The 18,976-nt window shown below is 47.6% G+C and overlaps 1 protein-coding gene across 1 annotated transcript in view; it reads left to right on the top strand.

The window, feature by feature from the left end:
- Positions 1–18,976, top strand: part of NFX1 (nuclear transcription factor, X-box binding 1) — a 1,141,187-nt gene that overhangs the window by 583,980 nt on the left and 538,231 nt on the right. The window contains exon 11 of the mRNA XM_069219549.1: positions 12,632–12,662. Within this exon, the coding sequence (XP_069075650.1) occupies positions 12,632–12,662 (31 nt within the window). The remainder of the gene's footprint in view (positions 1–12,631; positions 12,663–18,976) is intronic.

Raw genomic sequence — 18,976 nt, 5'->3', positions numbered from 1 at the left:
CCTCCTGTTCCCGCATTTGTATTTGTCATTTCATGCAGCTCAGTCAGCATCAGTGCCCATGCAGCCAAATCATCCTCCCGTTTCTCATCCCTCCACACATTTCATCCTGACTTCTTCCGTCACTGCCCATTCTGGCATATCCTGGAACCAGTCTGCATATCTGGGAGGCAGTGTGTCCAACCACTTTTTAGCAACTCGTCGCTTCGCAAGTAGTAGGTCTAGTAAAATAAATTTATGGCTAAGTTTCTTCTTTGCTGGTGCCGGAATGAGACTCAGCAGTACTGCCCACGGAGTGAGCAGTATCTCTCATCCAGTGGCCCTGTTTAGGTTCGCTACTCTGTCCCTCCAAAACGGTGTTAATGATGGACACTGCCACACACGTGTAAAAAATCTGCTGTGGGAGTCTCTCAGCGAGCACATTGGACTGCCCTGGTGGTGTAACTGTTATGTAAAATCTTGGGTGAGAGATACGTCTGATGTGTATAATTATGTTAGAGCTCACCGTCCACATCCCTGCATGGACTTTATCCCTGTCTCGAGGGAATAGAGTTTCTTCCAGAGCCTCCCATTTCGCGTGCACTCTAGGGGTTATCTTTGGTAAATCATCCCTTAACCCACAGTATATGTACGATATCAGTCTACGGTCTCTTACCATTGCATAGAGTGTTGTCAGTGTTTGTGTGGTCCGTGGCTCCTCTTGGAAGTAAGGCCATATCTCCCGTGTCGTTGCAGATATATTTGCGTCCTGCAATATTTTCCCGCACCCACCATGAAGGACTTTGTTGTATCTTCCAGTGTAATAAACTGGCCTCAGAGATATAAATCTCCAAGAATTTCACTGCTTCATCTTTCAATTTCTGTACTGACATTACATCAGCCATTTTTGCGAATGGCTTTAGTTCCCATATCGGCATAGCCCTTGTCTCAATACTTTTTTGACCATGCGGTCTCATACCTCAATCATTCAATCAGTTTTTGTAAAGCGTGGCTACTCACCTGTGCGGGTCTCAAGGCGCAGGATGGAAGGGGATACCTCATTCGAAGAGCCACATCTTGAGTTTCTTTGAAGATGGTGAGCGATGAGCTTTGTCTGAGGTGCAGGGGGAGGTTGTTCCAGCTCTTTGCAGCGATGAAGGTGAAGCATCGTCCTACGGCGGTGGTTTTCCAAATGCATGGGATGGTGACCAGGGCCAGCTGGGCAGAGCAGAGGGATCTGGCGGGGGTGTGGAAGGAAATGATGTGGTGGTTCAGGAAGCCTGGTCCTGCTTTGTGTATGGCCTTGTACATGTGGGTGAGTATCTTGAAGGTGATTTGTTTCTCGACTGGGAGCAAGTGGATGGTCCTCAGGTGTTAGGAGATATGTTCTCAGTGTGAGAGGTCCAGGATGAGTCTGTCGGCGGCGGTGTTCTGGATGAGTTGTAGTTTCCCTGATATTTCTCGTCGAGGTTCCCGCGTAGAGGTCGTTGCCGTAGTCAAGCTTGCTTGTAACTAAAGCCTGGGTGACTGTCCTGCAGCAGTCTGCTGGGATCCAGCTGAAGATTTTGCAAAGTTTGCAGAGTGTGTGCCACCAGGAGGCGGTGACTGAATTTTCCTGGCGGGTCATGGATAGGGATGAGACGAGGATGATGCCTAGGTTGCAGGCGTGCTCAGTTGGGGCAGAGTGGCACTGAGGGATGTGGGCCACCAGGAGTCATCCCATGCTGAGGTGGTGTTTCCGAAGATGATGAGCTCTGTCTTGTTGGGCTCAAGCTTGAGGCAGATTTCTTCCACCCAGGTGGCGACGGCTTCCATTCCTGAGTGGAAGTTCCTTTTGCCCGTGTCTGGGTCTTTGGTGAGGGAACTGATGAGTTGTGTGTCATCGGCATATGACACGATGTTCATTCCATGGCTTCTGACGATAGATACAAGAGGGGCCATGTATATGTTGAACAGTGTGGGACTCAGTGAGGATCCTTGGGGGAACTCCGCAATTAACTCCTGTGGGTCTGGATGTGTAGGATGGGAGTCTGACCCTCCGAGTCCTTCCGGAGAGGAAGGAGTGGATCCATTCCAGGGCTCTCCTGTGGGTTCTTATGTCTTGGAGTCTGATGCGTAGAGTTCTGTGGGAGATCGTGTTGAAGGCTCCTGAGAGGTCGAGGAGTATGAGCGCTGCGGTGTGGCCACGGTCTAGGAGTGACTGGATGTAATAGGTGGCTGCTAGAAGGGCTTTCTCTATGCTGTGGTTGCTGCGGAATCTGGACTGGGAGCTGTCCAGGGAGTTGTTGGTCTCGATGAAATGTAGTTGTGCGTTGATTGCTTTCTCCAGTACCTTGTTGGGGCAGGGTAGCAGCAAGATGGGCCGAAAATTATTTAGTTCTGATTGGGCGTATTTTCCCGTATTTCCTGTCCTCTGGGAAGGTGCCTGTGCCGATAGAGCAGTTCCATTGTGTTTCGGAGCTCGGAGCAATGGATCTGCTGGCTCTGATGTATATGTGGTGTGGGCAGGGGTTGGTGGGGGCTCCGGAGTGGGTGCTGTTAATGATGTTTACTGTTTCCTCCGTGGTGAGCGTGGACCGCCTGTACATGGTCTGGGTGGGTTTCGGTGGGGTGGGTCGGTTGCAGGTTCTGCTACCAGGTCGTAGATGTCCTGTATCTAGCAGTGGAAAAAGGTGGTGAGTTTGGCACAGAGGTCCTGTGACAGGGGATGCTGGTGGCTTTGGAGGGGGGATTTGTGAACTCGTTACTGACTGAGTACAGTTTCTAAATGTTGTGTGTGGAGGAGTTAATTCGATCCCAGATTGTGTCCTTTCTAGCGTTCTTGATGTTTCAGCAGTGGGTGGTGGTTGTGGCTCTGAAGGAGGAGAGGTCTTCGCTGGTTTGACTGTTCCTCTATTTTTTCTCTAAGCGTCTGTGGGTGCGCTTTGATTCTTGTAGTTAGGTGGTGAACCAGCTGGCCTTCTAAGGTACGCGTCTGGTCGATGTCAGCTGGAGGGGAGCTAGAGTGAAGGCGCATTCTGTGATCCATGCATTGAGATTTTGCGCTGCTGTTTTGGCGTCATCGGAGGGAGGGATTTGGCAAGGGTTGAGGTGAGTTGCTCATTGGTGATTTCATTCCATTTCCTGTGGGGGTCCTGGGGGTGGTGGGGTTGTCGAGTAGAGTGGTGGTGTTTGGGTCGGCACGGTCCTCGCGGTGGAAACTGAGGTAGCCGAAGAGGAGGTAGTCGTCTGACGCCAGGGCCTGGGGGGTAGTGATGTCTACAGTGTTGTGTATGAATGCTGTGCTGGGGCTGGGTGGCCTGTACATCAGGGTGCCTTGGATGGAAGAGTTGTGGTTGGAGTGGATCAGAAAATGAAGATGTTCCATTGGGGTGCACTGTTCTTGTGGGATGGCTTTGACACATAGTGAGGACTTTTGTACGATGGCGAGTCCTCCGCCCATGCAGGAGGGCCGGTCCCTCCTTAGGATGCTGGATTCATCGGGAATGGAGATGGCGATGTCAGGTCCGAGGTGGGTTTGGTCCAGGTCTTGGTGAGGAAGGCGATGTCCGGCCGGGTGGTGTCGATCAAGTCCCAGAGTTCGGTGGCGTGTTTGTGGAGGGAGCGAATGTTCAGGAGGAGGCAGTTGATGGGTTTATGGAGGGTGTTGGTATTTCTGTTTGTGTCGAATACTTTCAGCTTGTTGAGGCCGGTGCTGAAGTTGCAGTTCCTGCAGGTGAAGGGTTTCTAGGTGTCTTTGAGGGAGATGGTGCAGCAGTCATTCCGACGTCCGATGTTAAGGCTCCACCAGGGGCTTTTGGCCAATGCAAATAAGAAGGGTGATACAGGACACCCCTGCTTGGTTGCCCCTATGCAGTTGGTACCTGTTAGGCACTATACTGCATGTACGTACCCGTGCTCCGGGGTGTGTGTATAATAATTTGACACATGCTATATATTGTGGGCCGAGGTCTACTTTCTCCAGCACTAGCCAGAGGTATTCTCAATTTACAGAGTCAAACGCCTGTTCGATACCTAGGAATGCTAGGGTTCACGCCCCTCCCTCAAATGTGGTGCATGGTAGACATGTGACAAACATCTAAGATTGTACATGGTGCTTCTTTGTGCTATAAATTCTCACTGACCGTGTGTATTAGTGTCGATAAGTGTGGGAGCAACCGTGCCGCCAGTTTACACCACTAAGTATTTTTACATCTGCGTTTAAAAATCAAAATGGTCTACAGAATGAGGCCTCTACCGGGTTCTAAAGTATTGGCACTAAAACTATCAGGGCCTCACGCGTGGTATCGGGTAAACTCCCCCTCTGAAGGGCCCCTTGATATACCTCCAGTAATTTATCAGCAGTTTGTGTCCGCATAGTTTTGCAAGAATTCACCAAGGAGACCATCGCCTCCCAATGTTTTCTTGGTTTTTAGCCATCACAAAGCAGCCTGGAGTTCCTTGCAAGTAACAGGCTCATCCATGGAGGCACAACCCTCATCCATTAGCCTAGGAAGTTCAGTCTCTGCCAAAAAGGCAGCTCTATGATTTCTTTTTTCCTCCCTATGTTCCGCCCATATCTTGCCCAGATGGGCCCAGAATACCTCATTTAATAGCAAGCTGTGTTAACTAAGGTCTTATTTTAGTTCTTTAGCACCACTACCGGGTCACGGATCTCTTGTTGCTTAACTAAGCATGCTAGCATCGCCCCCGTTTTGTTCCCCCCCCTGTGTAACCTTTGACGATGTGCAGTGTAAGTGTGTTTCTCAAGCCTGGGACAGTCACCTGAAAGGGCTTTACAGATTTACTGCCATTCCCTGACCTTCTGCAGCTGGGTGGCAAGCTCCCTCTCCAGTACACTTGTGTGTTTCCGGGCAGCCTGTGTCACATTTCATTTATCTCCTGACACTGTACGAGATTTTAAGGCAGACCCGCTCTCAGTACCACTTTCATTCTGTCCCAATTGTGGGCCCTATGTCCGAAACGTCCCCAGTTCTCATTAAAATAGTGGGTGAGTTCTTCTCTTACTGTAGCATCAAATGGAGGGTCCGTTAGTGCCTCTGCTTGAAGACATCAAAGTGGAACCACTGGCCGGTTACGCCCCATCCCCAAACTCATCAATAGTGGGAAATGGTCTGAGAGGTAGCGTGAGAGATAGGAAATATCTTTTACCTTCTGGGCCAGTCTGACTGATACAAAACAATAATCTGGTCGGCTATATGTCACTGTCGCAAGTGTAGAACAGGAGGCGTACACTTTAGAATGTGAGTGTCTTTCCCTCCAGGGGCCCGTCAAATTTAGGCCTTGTATTAGGTCTACTAACTGTACCGTCATGTGCAGTTTGTGTGTCTCCTTTGTGGCTCATAGTCAAGCTCCCAATTAATGACATAGTTGCAGTACTCCGCTGAAACAATGTCTGCCTCCAGCTATGCCATGGCTGCCACCGTCACCCCACCTTAACATTTTCCACGATTATTATTAGGAGCATAGACACTCATCAGGCACAACTCCTGCCCATCTAAATTATCAAACAAGACTGCATATCACCCCTCTGAATCGAGAATATGCCCTCTGTGCTGGAAGGGCCGCCCCCTAGCCACTCATATCAGCGCACCCCATGCATATCCGGAGTAGGAAGTTGGATACAATTGCCCTCTCCACCTCTTCCGGAGACTAGATATGCAGCCCCCCACATGTGTCTCTTGTAGGAATGCAACTGACACATAATATTGTTTCAGGTAGGCATGCACTCTGCGTTGTTTCTTCAGCTACACCAAGTCCATGTCATAAATTTAAATGCAGCATCTGTCATTATCTGTCCGTGTCAGATTCCCACTCAGAGCAGACCACCAGGCACATATGCATACATCAGAATCACAGGGCTTGCTTCCCCCAAAACTGTGAAACTCCCAAAACATAATCTGTCCCAGCACCCCCACCCTTTGAGCAGTGAAGCCAACTTGCTGTGCCCTATAGGAGGCAGGACGTGAGCTTGCATGTCCCTCCCCATTCCCATTAGTTAGAGTTTAATCAAACCAAGTCTCAACTTAAAAACTCTATGCTTCGCTAGAGAAGGTTATACTGTGGGTGCTGCGAGACTGTAGCACTCATGCAGTCCCCTCAATGCCTGTTCCCCTTAATCCCTACTGATCCCGCCAGCCCAATATGTAATATATAATATACAGATAATTAATGCTTTTTATCGAACACTCTACCTCTACATCTAAAAAATAGGGTCCATCACCCTCCACTGTGTAAAAGTCTTCATCTCATCAGTCTTGGTGGCAGCCAGATCTGTCTGCAGCCCCTCCCAGCACCTCAGCGGCACTCGGTATATTTCATTTCCATAGTGCTGCTTCTTTACTCATGTTATGCTGGTCTTTCTTTAGGTCAGCCTCCCCATCTGGGGTGTCAGGGCCTAATCCAGGATTACTCTGCTGCTCCTGAAATGCGTCCTGGGATTCTGGCACTACAGCACTGTTCATGATGGGGCCATCTGGGCATATCACAATGCATCCTGTCTGGCCTGATGCATCAGAGTCTTTATCACGTCTGTTCCGCTTTTGCAGTCTGGCTGGGTGTCTCAACATGCCTTGGGTTGTCGTGCTCTTACGTGAAGATCCCTGATGCGGTCCTCCAACCAGCATGTCCACCCAGTCACTTGCTTTCTCTGCGCTGAAGTAAAAGAACACTTTACCATCATGCACTACTCTTAATTTCGCCGGAAACATGAGGCTGTATCTCAGATTAAGGTCCCTCAGTCGGACTTCCTGATATGTTCTAGTTGGTTTTGTATCCTTTGGGTGTAGTGAGGGAGGATTGACATTGGCTGTCCCCCAAATTTCGGGTCCCTTGTAGCGTGCATGTAGCAGGATGGCATTCAGGTTCTTGTAATTAAATAGGCAGGCGATGATTGCATGCAGCGGTGCCCCCAGGACGCAGCGGAGGCACCCGGGCCCGGTGAACCCTTTCAATCGTGAGAAATTTGGACAGCTCCGGAGGTAGCATGGTAGTTGTAATCCATTCCTTCAGGAATGATTCTGTTGACTGCACGTCCGCCTTCTCTTGAAATTCTCCAAAATGAAGGTTGTTCCTGCTAGACCTCTCTCCTATTCTCTTTTCCAGTCATAGCAACAGCTTTTGCAATGAGGACACAGTTACCTTCAGGGTGGCGACATCCCCCTATAGTTCTCCTATATTCTCCTCCGCTGCTGCCATCCTTTTTGCTACTCTCCTAAGATCCACCATCAGAAGGTTAACATGGATGGCAATCGAGTCAATCTCAGTGGCCAACTGTTCAGGAGCATTTGATGGCCTTCATCAAGTCTGACAGGGACACGTCCTGTATTCTGCTCTCCAGTATGGTCTGTCGTGTCTTTTGCTAGCCTTTCTCCAGTTTTGTCTGCTGTCGGCACAGCATGGGTGTAGTTGACTATCTTATTGGTCTGTGGTGGCTTTTCCACCTTATCCTTCACCTTGATTGTCAAGGGTTGCTTAACATCTCTTTGTTGTCGGCAGAACGCTTGCCCATAACTGGATCCACACACCCTCCCTGGGGCTCCAATCAATTCTTTAGTCTGTGGTTGAGCACCAGAGGGTATACCCAGCCCACTGATCATGTGGCGTACACCACTCCATGTAGTCCTTAGAGGCCCAGTTGTCACTTTCTGGTGCGGTCCTGCTGGTGTAAGTTGTACCTCAGGGGGAGTCATTAAAATTTCTCCACCTAACTGCTCTAACGCAGGGGGGTCGTGCACAAACTCCCACCGCACAACCAGCCACCTCTTGTTTTTCTCAGATAATGGCATGGATGCCTCCCAGCTGTGTGGTCAGGGGCAGTCATGCTAGTCCCTGTCCAGCCCTTTTCAGCACTGCTTTGTTGGCCACCTCCTGAGGTGATGTTCATTTATTCAGAGGTCAGGACCTCTATGGGGGATCAGAGTGGAGGGTCGCAAGATGTGTGAGGGCCACCCTTCATCCTTCATCTGCAGGTCCTCCTGGTCACTCACCCACAGTCTCTTTACCAGGGACTCCAACAGCCCTCCCTTCACAGTCTCTGCCTGTAAGCAGCAAATTCACTCATCAGCTCCCGTGCGCAAAATGGCCCCACTTATACCTGGTTCAGCTATACCAGTGCCGGCAGTCTTTGTTTGCTGCTATGAAGGTACCAGTAGGCAATCATCTGTATATGTCCCCCGTGGATGGCGTCTCTGCTCCAGAATACTGCGTCCGCCTCCAGACTCCTGGGACAAGCCACAGGCCTGCGTACCCATCCCTCTGCTCTGATCACTGTGCAATGTTTTGCGACTAAACTACTGCCTCCACACCCTCCTGAGTGTAACTGCCAGAATCCAGGGCCAGCATCCACATTCTTCTGTGCAGGCTTGTCTGCAGGCCAGTCTGCCACCAGAGGAGACCGTTGCAGGGACAGTACTCTGTTCCATCCCGACTTTTCTGTTTCCCTGTTGTGGTCACCACACTTCAGAGATGACCAGCACAGCCAACAAACCCCAGCTCTGCAGCTGCCTGTAGCTTCCTTTCGAGCTCACCAATCTTTGGCTGCTGACTTCTCCCCCCCACAGGAGCGGCACTCAGCAGGCCACAACTCCATGACTTGGCCTGTGATGCACAATGGCTTTTCCAGCACCATTACAGTCGCCCCTTGTGTTCTGCTGGGCTGCCACCTCTTATCTCTTCCATGCCCAAGATTTGCGAGGTGAGAGCAGTCCAGATGAGGGGAGATTCCCCAGGATTTCTCTTGTGGCTGGCAGGGGCTCTATTAGGAGCAACTAGTCGGCCATCTTGTTGGCCACGCCCCTTTCCTGCCCCAAGTTATTCAGCTTCACTAACCAACATCATATTCCATAGAGCCTTGTAGTTCTGGCCTCTATGAGAAAAGTGAATCTAAATTATTTTTCTTCACTGGAGAGAGAATCAAAGGTAATAGATACTATGTTTAAAATAGTCCTTTTAATGGCTAGGCTTGTGCTGCAATCCTTAAATTATTATCTCTTTGCTTGTTACACCCACGCCTTTTGGGACATGGCAAGTAAGAGTTTGCCTGCTTTGCCTCAGCGCCTGTGAAGTTCCTTTGCGCACACAACTCAGGATAGACAGGATGCAGCAAGGTATATTTTGCAGTCCGGCATATACCAACGATTGTGTTGCCCAGTCTATGAGCACCAGTACTATTAGGCGTCACACTTGCATGTGTGCCACCAGATTTTCTGGGGACGTAAGAGCCTCACTTATGGGCCTGCCTTTTGATGAGCTGGACTGCTAGGCCCTTTAGTTTCCCCTTTGTTAGCTAACTGGAGCCAGTAGGGGTACCAAAACCAGAGCTACTGGACGTGGCAGCCATTTTAGCATGTCATGGATACACATAATCCCGTACCTCACAAACTGCCTGTTGAAGCCAGGCTTGCCTCGGGTAGTCTTGGAGTACCATCGCACAATTCTGCTACTACTGTCTGCTTTGGGATCTTCGATCAATGAACCCAAGTCCAACATTTAACCTTCTCAGAGACTTCCCTTTATAAGGGCCATTCTGGATGCATTTACCATGAGAGCATTCGTGCTGCTGCAGACAGTACAGGATATTCGAGCTATCATCCCAATGTTTTTACCATCTCAGTCTTGATGGTTCGGAGACTGCTTGATCTCCTAGTTGAGTGCATCCTCTTAGTGACCTGCATATGTGGACCCCTGATTTGAATCTTCACTGCAGTCCACCCAGTATCGGGACTGTCTTAGGGACAAGATTTGGGTCTCTGACAAGGCGGCCAAGGACCTTTAGTGGTAGATGTTTGATGCCAATCTGCCATGTCATGCCATTCTATCCTTCTCCTCTGAGGGTATGAGTGGTGACAAATACATCTATTCTAGGTTGGGACGGTCATCTGGACTAGGTGGATGGGTGCTATCCGCAAGTCCATCAAGGCATTTCTTACTCTATCAATGACGGATTGATCCAGGTGCTGGCAAACAGCACTACCAACTTGTGGCACTGCAATAAGCAAAGGGGGTCCCATGACCTCTGTCTGGAGGTTGAGGCTGTGGCAATGGTTAATCTTTCAAAAGGTCTTCCACAAAGTGTGTCCCTCAACGTCAGGGCTCATGAGCCCAACAGGCATCGTCTTGCAGATCACGAGTGGCATCACATCTGAAGGTGCCATAGGGTACGTTTGCATGGTGGAGCTTGCCCTCTCTAGGCTTTTTTTGCTACCTGTGAAAATATAAGAGCTATTTATCCCTCATTGCGAAATAGCTTTGGGAAGCGTAGACAAGCGTGGGGCACAATTCCACAAGAAAAGAAGGTCAGAGTACAAGATATGCCTTGTTATAATTTGATTACGAGACTCAGCAATTATGGAGAAGTTGCTGGACTTCTTAAGCCTACTGGCTATGCAATTGGATCCCATCCACATTGCTTAGAAATCCTCCTCATGAACTTGATCAAGATTCTTAAGAAGAGCTCTGCCATTTTCAGAGACCACTCGAACAGGGGAGATGGTTATATCCCTTGATAACATTAACCAAAGACATAGTATGCCACCGCTGTGGTTGTTGGTTCCATGTCCTACAGAAGGAAAATCCTAAAGTTTAATATCAGGCTTTGTAGAGTTGGTTCAGGCATGCTTTACTGTCTATTGTGTTTAAGATATTCATGGAAGGGTGCATTGCGAACCCTTAAACCTCCTCCTCCACCTCTTTTGTTGGTTTCAATGAGAGTGGGGGATCACCACAAGTACACATAGAAGATATATCTGCAATGCTTTGGTTAGAGTGTGGGCTGGCTCTAGGCAGCTTAAGTACAGGATTCTCAGATTTCTCCCACACTGTCAATCCAAGGGTCTTTGGATATCTGAAGATTCTGTGTTGCTCAGCTTGATCTCTCTGGTATCATTATGATCATCTTGGTGAACGTCTGATCCAATCAACAATTCTTAACTGTCTGACATTCTTCTTATATGCATGGATATGAGCACAAGACAATCTTTCTTATGCAAACATAGATCCCCCTCTTTCCCATGGATTGCACAAGTTTCCTTGCATCCTCTGGTGTGTGCCAATTACAATAAATACTAGTGACAATTCTGGTGGAAAAAGAAGCCTTGCAGCAGTCTGTGCCACTGTAAAATCTCTTCACATTGATTCTAGTTTTCCAACCTCCACCACTTATCTATAGTGCTATTGGAATTAAGTGTATTGGGCTGTATCTCAGTAGAAGTTTACCCGTCTGCTTCTCCACTTCCAATGTAATGTTTCGCAAATTTTCGTCCTGTAAAACTTGCTTGTCAAGCATGTCATTGGCATCTGATATTTCTGTGGGGGAGATGTCTTTTTGTTAATTAAGCCTGAAGTACTGCCATGCCCCCCCCACAAGGAGAAGCTCATTAGTGATACCTAAGAAAGAAGACAACATTGATTTTATGAAGGTCAGAAGGTTATTACTCCCTGTTCATCTGGGATACCAGAATCGTAATGTTTTTTGCTTTCTGGCAGTTTTTCATCTGCTCCATCCTTCTATATGTGGTCCCTTTATGGTTTAAAATTGTTACCACTCTATCACACACTTTGCTTACGTCTGTGTGTAATTCCTCAATTTTGATGTGAGAATGCAGATACACTTTGTTTAGCTTGGTCTTTCTTTTTTCCAATGTTACCAACTTATACTGCAAGTGGATTGAACTTAGCATATAACTGCGAGGTATTGGTGACAGTGTGTTAAGCCATTGCGCCAAAATCTGGTGAAGACAAATCTGACATAATTGAGTCGCAGGAGTGTGCCTTCCTTTCTACATCTCGTCAGAAAAAAAGGTCAGTTTTTTCAGTCTATGATGCTTTTTGAGAGGTTTGATAACGGTGCTGACATTGTCCTTCAAAATATTGTAATCATGCCAGGTAATTCTGTCTTTAAAAGACTTCACAATGCCACTTTAAAATATGTATCCCCTGACTTCTTCCGCTGACCTACTGAGCTGCAGGACAGAAATAGGGCCCTGTGCCTGTTTTCTTCAATCTTCTTGTTTCGGGACGGTGTGGCTGACTGGACTTCCTCTCACTGCCACAGCTCATCTGCACAGTCCACAGGCACCTCTGACTGGTTTGGATTGCAGGCCATCTTTGGCTTTCGTTGCCACAGCCTTCCCCTCTGTTGATGTATACCAATTTGTTCTGTTGTTCTGCCAGCTACTGTCATGGCACTCTGACCTACCTCACTAGTCTAATCAGCTCCCTGCAGTCAGTGCTTCATAAAGCCTTAGCTTAGCATTAGGAGCACCCCTTCATCTGGATGTTCTTGGGGTTTCATGGTGGCTCCTTGCCATTGTGTCCTCACTGGCAGACATTATTGCAAGCAAGTGTGAGGTTATTTGTACTTTCTTTAATGACAGTAAGTTGCTGTGTCATTTTCTTACCTCCCATTTCTTCTAAGCAAAGCATAGTATTTTAACAAGATCTGGAATGAGAAAATATATTAATGGGTTGCCACACAGGATGGAATTTCCTGTGTTAAATATGTGGGCTGTTTCACTTAATTTGTTGAAATGTAGTGGCCTTTAACAATTAGTTAATGGATCTTATGAATGAGAAAATGTAGTTTCACTTATTTTTTTATTATGATTTCAATATGTTTCAGCTACTGTTTTCTAATCAGTTCATCTTTGATTCTTAGGAAGTTCCTTGTGCAGTCATCAGAAATGAAGGTAAATAATACTTTATTACAATTTCATTTTCAAAGCTATATATGTACAAACTATTGAAATATCAGTAATTTGTCCTATGTTTGTAATTTGTAAATGCATGTAAGATCTAGACCTGAGGGGGAAAGTATTGTGTACTACATGCTTTTGTCACTATGCTGATGTACATCCACTGTATGAAAGGTAGCAGACTAGGGTATTTCTTAACTAGCTGGAGGTCTGTCCTACGTTTGAATTTCACAGCATGGAAATGTTTTTTAAAGCACCACAACAGTACGCAGACATATCCTTCATGCTCAACTTGATCAAGAAGAAAGAAATGCTGCAGAGCACAGAAGCGTTGTACGCACCAAGTAAAGTTTAAAAAATGTAATTTAGGCAATCTGACTTTAAGGTTAACGGCGCAACCAAAAACCATATACATGATTCTGGTTACAAGACTTTGTGAAAGGGTAGCCCTTCATTTTTATGGTATAATTTGATCTGCTATTTGAAAAAACACTTGAATATTTATTGTTACAAATATTCAGATTAAACAATAAAGGATCAAAGGAAAATGATCTGTTTGATATATTAGCATCTGGTAGCTGTCACAGACAATTCATAACATCAATAAAATAAAGTTTTTTTTGATTTAGTGGTAGGATGCTCTCAAGTAGATATAACACTAAGCTTGCTTTAAATGGCAGCATTTAGTCGGTTAAACCGTTGGAGAGAGATATGTTTGCATACAAACCTTGACTATGCATATACGTAGACTGGTACCCACCTTCATTGAGATGATACTTGTACTTGAACACTTCATGGTTTTTAAAAGATTTTTGGTTGCATCTGTTCTAGTGGACCCAGAAGTGTCATGAAAGAGGTACCTATAGAGAAAGGGAGCTTAATGAAAAAAGCAATAAATATCTACATATGTTATGTTACCCAAGACATTTTATTGCGAGCGATAAGATGGTTTTTATCCAAAACCTCAAAACACCTTTGCCAGTTTTACTGCCTTTTCAACCATTCCTCCCTCTGTTGAACTGCTCATTGTCACCCAAATGATTTCAGTGTCAGCTCTGGTGGCATTGCCACTAAAAGCACTGGTAATAGTACTACTTTAAATCCATATGTAAGGCAGCAACAGTACATTCAGCAATTAGATGCCCTTACAAAGAGGGTATGAAGAGGAAAGTCCATGCCTCTGGGCAAATGCCACAATGCCCAGAGGTCTGAGCATAAGGTGTAGAAATATTTCTTTATTTCGCAAACAGATGTGGAAAAGAGCAACTTTTTGCAGCTTCAGTGATGTCATTGATGATGGTTTGTAATTGCATCATAATTTCTGATCAAATCAATGCTTACACAAAAGAATGACTTTAGTATTATTGGTGATTGGCAGTCTGCAGTATCACTGTTTGCAGTTTATATGTTCCTTCAGTAAATACTTACTAAAACAAAGCAGTGCTTACACTGTCACTGACATAACTGAGTGACATAGGTTCTGCCAATCCCCACTCACAATCATGTAATGGGTGCCATCTGCTCCCATCTAGGGCTTTCCTACATCGACCTTTTAGCCACAGTTCTAAGCAGAAAATGCCCGCTATTCAGTGCAGTCCACTTTGGACCACCTGGTTCTCTGAGGGATGTTGCGCTACTGAGCTGGTCACAGTGCTTTACACAATCCCTGCAATTTCCTTTATCTCCTTTATCTCAAGGGTTGTGAGCTAGAGGTTGATGCAAAGCTGATTCCCGTCATCCTAGATTTGGGAAGGAGGGTTTGGCCTATCTGTTGGAACTCAGTATTCAGCCTTCTCTACCTGTCTGAGACATAGTACATCTGCTTTTGTATCAGAATCATCGGGTACTCCACACCACAGTTCTCAAATACCCTGTAAGCATGTGTGGAGATTTACTGGTACAAGTTAAAGACTTTTATCCTCCCACTAAAGGTAGCAGATAGTGTCTTAGCTGCTTAACAACTGGACCCCTGCTCTGTTTATGCTGGGCACTGTGACATGTTTTTTGCTTGGTTCCAGGTTTAAATCCTTTTCAGGCTCGTCTTTTTGATGTTCTGCACTTTTTGCTTTCCCATGCTTAACAGGGTTTGGTGGTTTCTACCATAATAGAATACTTGGCCTTGACACCCATATAGGTACCATGAAACAGCCTAAGCAGAGGCAATGCTTAGAATTCAATCTTCGGTCCTAGCGCTTTCTCATAAGCAGAAACAAAACAGAAAAGGCATATCATAACCCACCCACAAGGTGAGGATGTCCAGTAATATTAACAATTCCCAATGTGCACAGCATAGCAGTTACCCAGCCCAGTTGTCTCATGGTGAGTAAATGACTACCTATGTAATATGCAGCCATATTATTATAATAGTCTACATAGCCTTTGCCAGCGAGTTGTGGAATGCTACACACCCAGTCTGTTTGCTTTGCGATGTGCCCCTAGCTTCAGTGGGAGGAAGAGGAGGAGGCGGCATTAGAGAATTGGTACTCGTGTTCTATAGCTTTGTAATCTTAGTCTCCATAAAGAGGCTTTCAGAAGGGTCTTTGGCTCTTTTGAGACCTACCCACTATGTCTTTGACCCCCATTTCCAGGGCATCCATCGTTTAATTGAGCTTACTGATTGTGTTGTGTTTTCAGTGCATTTATTATGAATAGTTTCCACAATCCCTCCTTTGTGTCTGTCCCTTTAGCTGCCTAGCGCAAGTCTGCACAAATACGGATCGTTTCTATCAATACAGTATTGATTTAATTTTTAGGTGTGGTCTGGGACACAAAAAGCTATAGGTATGTAATGGGCTTCATTCCAAGACTTTGTTCTTCCTTGGCTAGTCGGACCACATCACTGCACTGCCCTAGTTCACTACTGTATATTGAATTATATTATTGCTCAGTGCAAACCTGTGTAGTTTATTTTTGTCCATGTTGTTGGTCAAGGAGGTTCTCATGACGTCTCACAGCCAGAAAGGCCAGGATTGCCCCCTAAAACTAGAAGAGAACTAGCACCACCTCAGTCCACCAAGAGATCTAAGGCCATGCTTGGCAGCAACACAGTGCACTTGGTGCAGCATGGAATCAGTTTAAAAACTGCATGCTTGGTGTTCCCCATGCCTTGACCCCACCTATATCATCAAGGGAGGAGCCCAGAGAAGCATAACTGAGCCAAGTACCATGCACAACACACTGTCCATCTTAGCAGCCCAAACAGTAACTTTATGAATCCTCATCCATGAGCTAGGCAGCAGATACAGAACAGAGAAGAGACACAAACATTTGTCAGAATCTGTATACACTGTATTCATTTCAAGTAGCATCCTACTCTTTGAAGTTAATATATAGCAGAATGTGTCACTTTTCAGCAGACAGACTCTACTTTGTTATGTTCCTCAGTACTCAAGGTGTCATACCCACACTGATAATTTTAAACGTACTCTCTCCCAGAGGCAGTTTCTACCATCTGGCGTAGGCTAGCTTCCCTGCCCAGCACTACCATCTTGCTATGCCAGGGACAGATTGCTCATTGCAGCAGCACCAATACCCTGCAGGGACATTCTTCCTCCTCCTCCTCTTCTCCACTCAGTGGTCAAGTACTAACCTGTGTATGAAACCTACGCTCAGCAGTACAGCACACCTGAGGCTCTGTTGATAAATGTAGCATCTTTAACTGTTACTCACAACAAGATAATCATATTAGTCACCTCCTTCATGAACTCATAATAAGCAGAATTGTTAATGAGGGTGTCTATAACTCTGCAATAAAGGATTTTGCAGTAATAAGTGAGCCTCTATTGCTCTGTCTGTTATGCTGCGGCGCTTGCCGCGGGCTCAGGTTGCCGCGGAGCGGCACGTCAATCTCGCCGCGGCCGACGCCCGGGTCGCGGGGAGCGCCGCGGCAAGCGCTTGAGTTGCGGTAAACACCGCGGTTGACGCTTGGGTCGCGGGGGATGCCGCGGCTCAGGCGAGAACCAGGGAGGCTCCAAGGAGCCGGTTTAAGGGTCGCGGCACCCGCCGCCTCCCTTATTATAAATTTTACCATAAAGGCAGACGCGGCATGGCCGCTTACAGCGCATGATGCGCTTTACCGTTTCTTGCTTGCCTATACATCACCTGCCTACCACTTACCGATATCCTGAGAACGAAACCGAACCCTTACACATGGTGCACTTTATACTTGCCCCTTTTCTTCCCAGCATGCTGACCACTTCCTCTCTGCCCAGCATGCATTGTTAGACGCACATAACTGATTCACCATTGTTTTCTTTTCCCCAATCCAAGATGGTGGTATTTCTACTTCCTGTTTTCTACTTCCTGTCTAAGGGTATATAAAGGGATCTCAACTACTTGTCCATTGCGTTGCAACACTCCTTGGTGGTAGTCACGCTCTGATTGCTCTCCTCCTGCGAATCCTGTCTGTTCCTGACCTGCCTCGTTTTTTCCAGTCTTCCTGATTTTTGGTCCTAACACCCTGGTATCCTCCTTTCATTTCAGGGAGTTCCTGTGGAGGTTTTTTACCCTACTGGGGTTTTTCCTCTGGGACTCCTTCTGGAGGGCACGGACTGTAGTGGTTGCTCATACCAAACAGCACCGTGGCTACTGGAAGGGGTTGCCCTTACCTCGGCCAGAGCAGAACCTGCCGGAACAAGGACCGTTCCCCTACGCCTCTCAGCCTCGACGGTAAGACCACTGAAACTCGTGACACTGTCTCTTAAGCTGTTCATCCCGGCCATGGCTCCATTGAGGAATCTGATTGTTTCTCAGTGGTTGGGCTCTGTGACTTAGCGGGTGAACAAATGAATGTTCTCTGTTGTACCTTGCTCTTTGGGCAAACCTAAGGTTTCTGATGGATACACCTACCTGTGGATTCCTCACCTAAAGAATTCTCCCCTCGCGCCAGCCTCGACGGAAATTTGTTCTAGCTCTGCACGTCGACGATGACTTCACAATCTCCCGACTGCACGCGACGCTGTATGACGTCATCCAGGCAATAAGAAGCTCTCGTTGACGTGCAGACGTCAGTTCCCTTTTTTCAGTGCCCGAGTAACGGTTAATTCTTCGAGGCTCACAGGGAGCTACTGTTTCCAACGGCGGTTATGATGTCGCAGCCTAGAAAATCCGGCTTCAAACCTTGTAGCCAGTGCGGGGGTCGAATTTCGGTTACTGTCCCCCACAAAAACTGCCTCTGGTGCCTTAGTTCTGACCATGAGGTCCAGTCATGCGGCTCATGTCAACGCATGAACCCTAAGGCACTTAAGGAGAGGGAGGCAAAATTGTTCTTGGCCCGGTCCAAGAAGAAGGAGAGGTGTCATAGGAGGGAGTCTTCTTCGAGATCCTCCGGCGCCGATCAAGCAAGGGATGGTCCAAGTCAAGATCGGCTTCTCCGTCGGCTCGGCGTCGTCCGACGTGGGAGATAAGCCCGACCGTCACGCCTCCGCCTCCTACGACCCCGACGTCACCCGGGTCGGTTTTCGAGGTCGAGCTTCCCCAGAGGCCTGAAGGTTCTCCTGGCCAGGAGTTACCTGGACCCTCCGAGGCAGCTATGCCGGTGCAGCAGCAGCAGTACCCGGCTTTCTCGACTCCGGGATCGGATCCTGCAGCGTTTTTAAACGCAATGTTTAATATTTTTGCTTCCATGACGCCGGGTGGAAGTCATGCAGGTCCGTCTGGCCCTTTGGCCTATGATTTGGGTGTTCCGGCATCTTCCAGATCGGCGCCGTTCACCCCATTTTTGTCTGTTGCACCTGAAGTGGCGCCGATGCCTATGACGTCGCCCAGGATGACTACACCTGCTACGGAGCCTTCGGATTCGCCTCGGATCCGAGCGACGTCTAGGAACCCTTTGGAGCCAGAGTCTCCGGCTTCGGACGGATCCGAGGTTCAGCGCCAACTAAGATCTTCGGCGTCGGCCGACGCCTTGTCAACTCCAGGCTTGGAGTCAAGACTTAGTCACGACGTCTGGCTCTTCGACTCTTGGAGGAAGAAGAGTACACAAGGCAACACCTGGAGGAAGGTGAAGTTGTAGAGCCCTTTGGTGACTTCCAGGGACTGGATTCAGCTAGTGGCCTGGACACTACCCCGGAATGGGATCTGGCTTCCCCTGGAGAGGTCACGGAGGAAGCTGCTTCATTCCACGCGGAAGTCAAGAGAAATTTGTTAACAGAGGTCCTTCACCCGGCGTTTGCTTCTGCTGAGCCTCTTTTGCCCTTCATGCCCTTCAATGAGGCTCTGCTGGACCCCATTAAGGATATCTGGCTGAAACCTGTGTCCACCGCTGCGGTCAACAGAGCGGTGGCTCGTCGGTACAGGACGGCGCCTGG

The sequence above is a fragment of the Pleurodeles waltl genome, chromosome 2_2, assembly GCF_031143425.1.
Source record: "Pleurodeles waltl isolate 20211129_DDA chromosome 2_2, aPleWal1.hap1.20221129, whole genome shotgun sequence".
Lineage (NCBI taxonomy): Eukaryota > Metazoa > Chordata > Amphibia > Caudata > Salamandridae > Pleurodeles > Pleurodeles waltl.
This window is presented reverse-complemented; position numbering and strand designations above follow the sequence as displayed.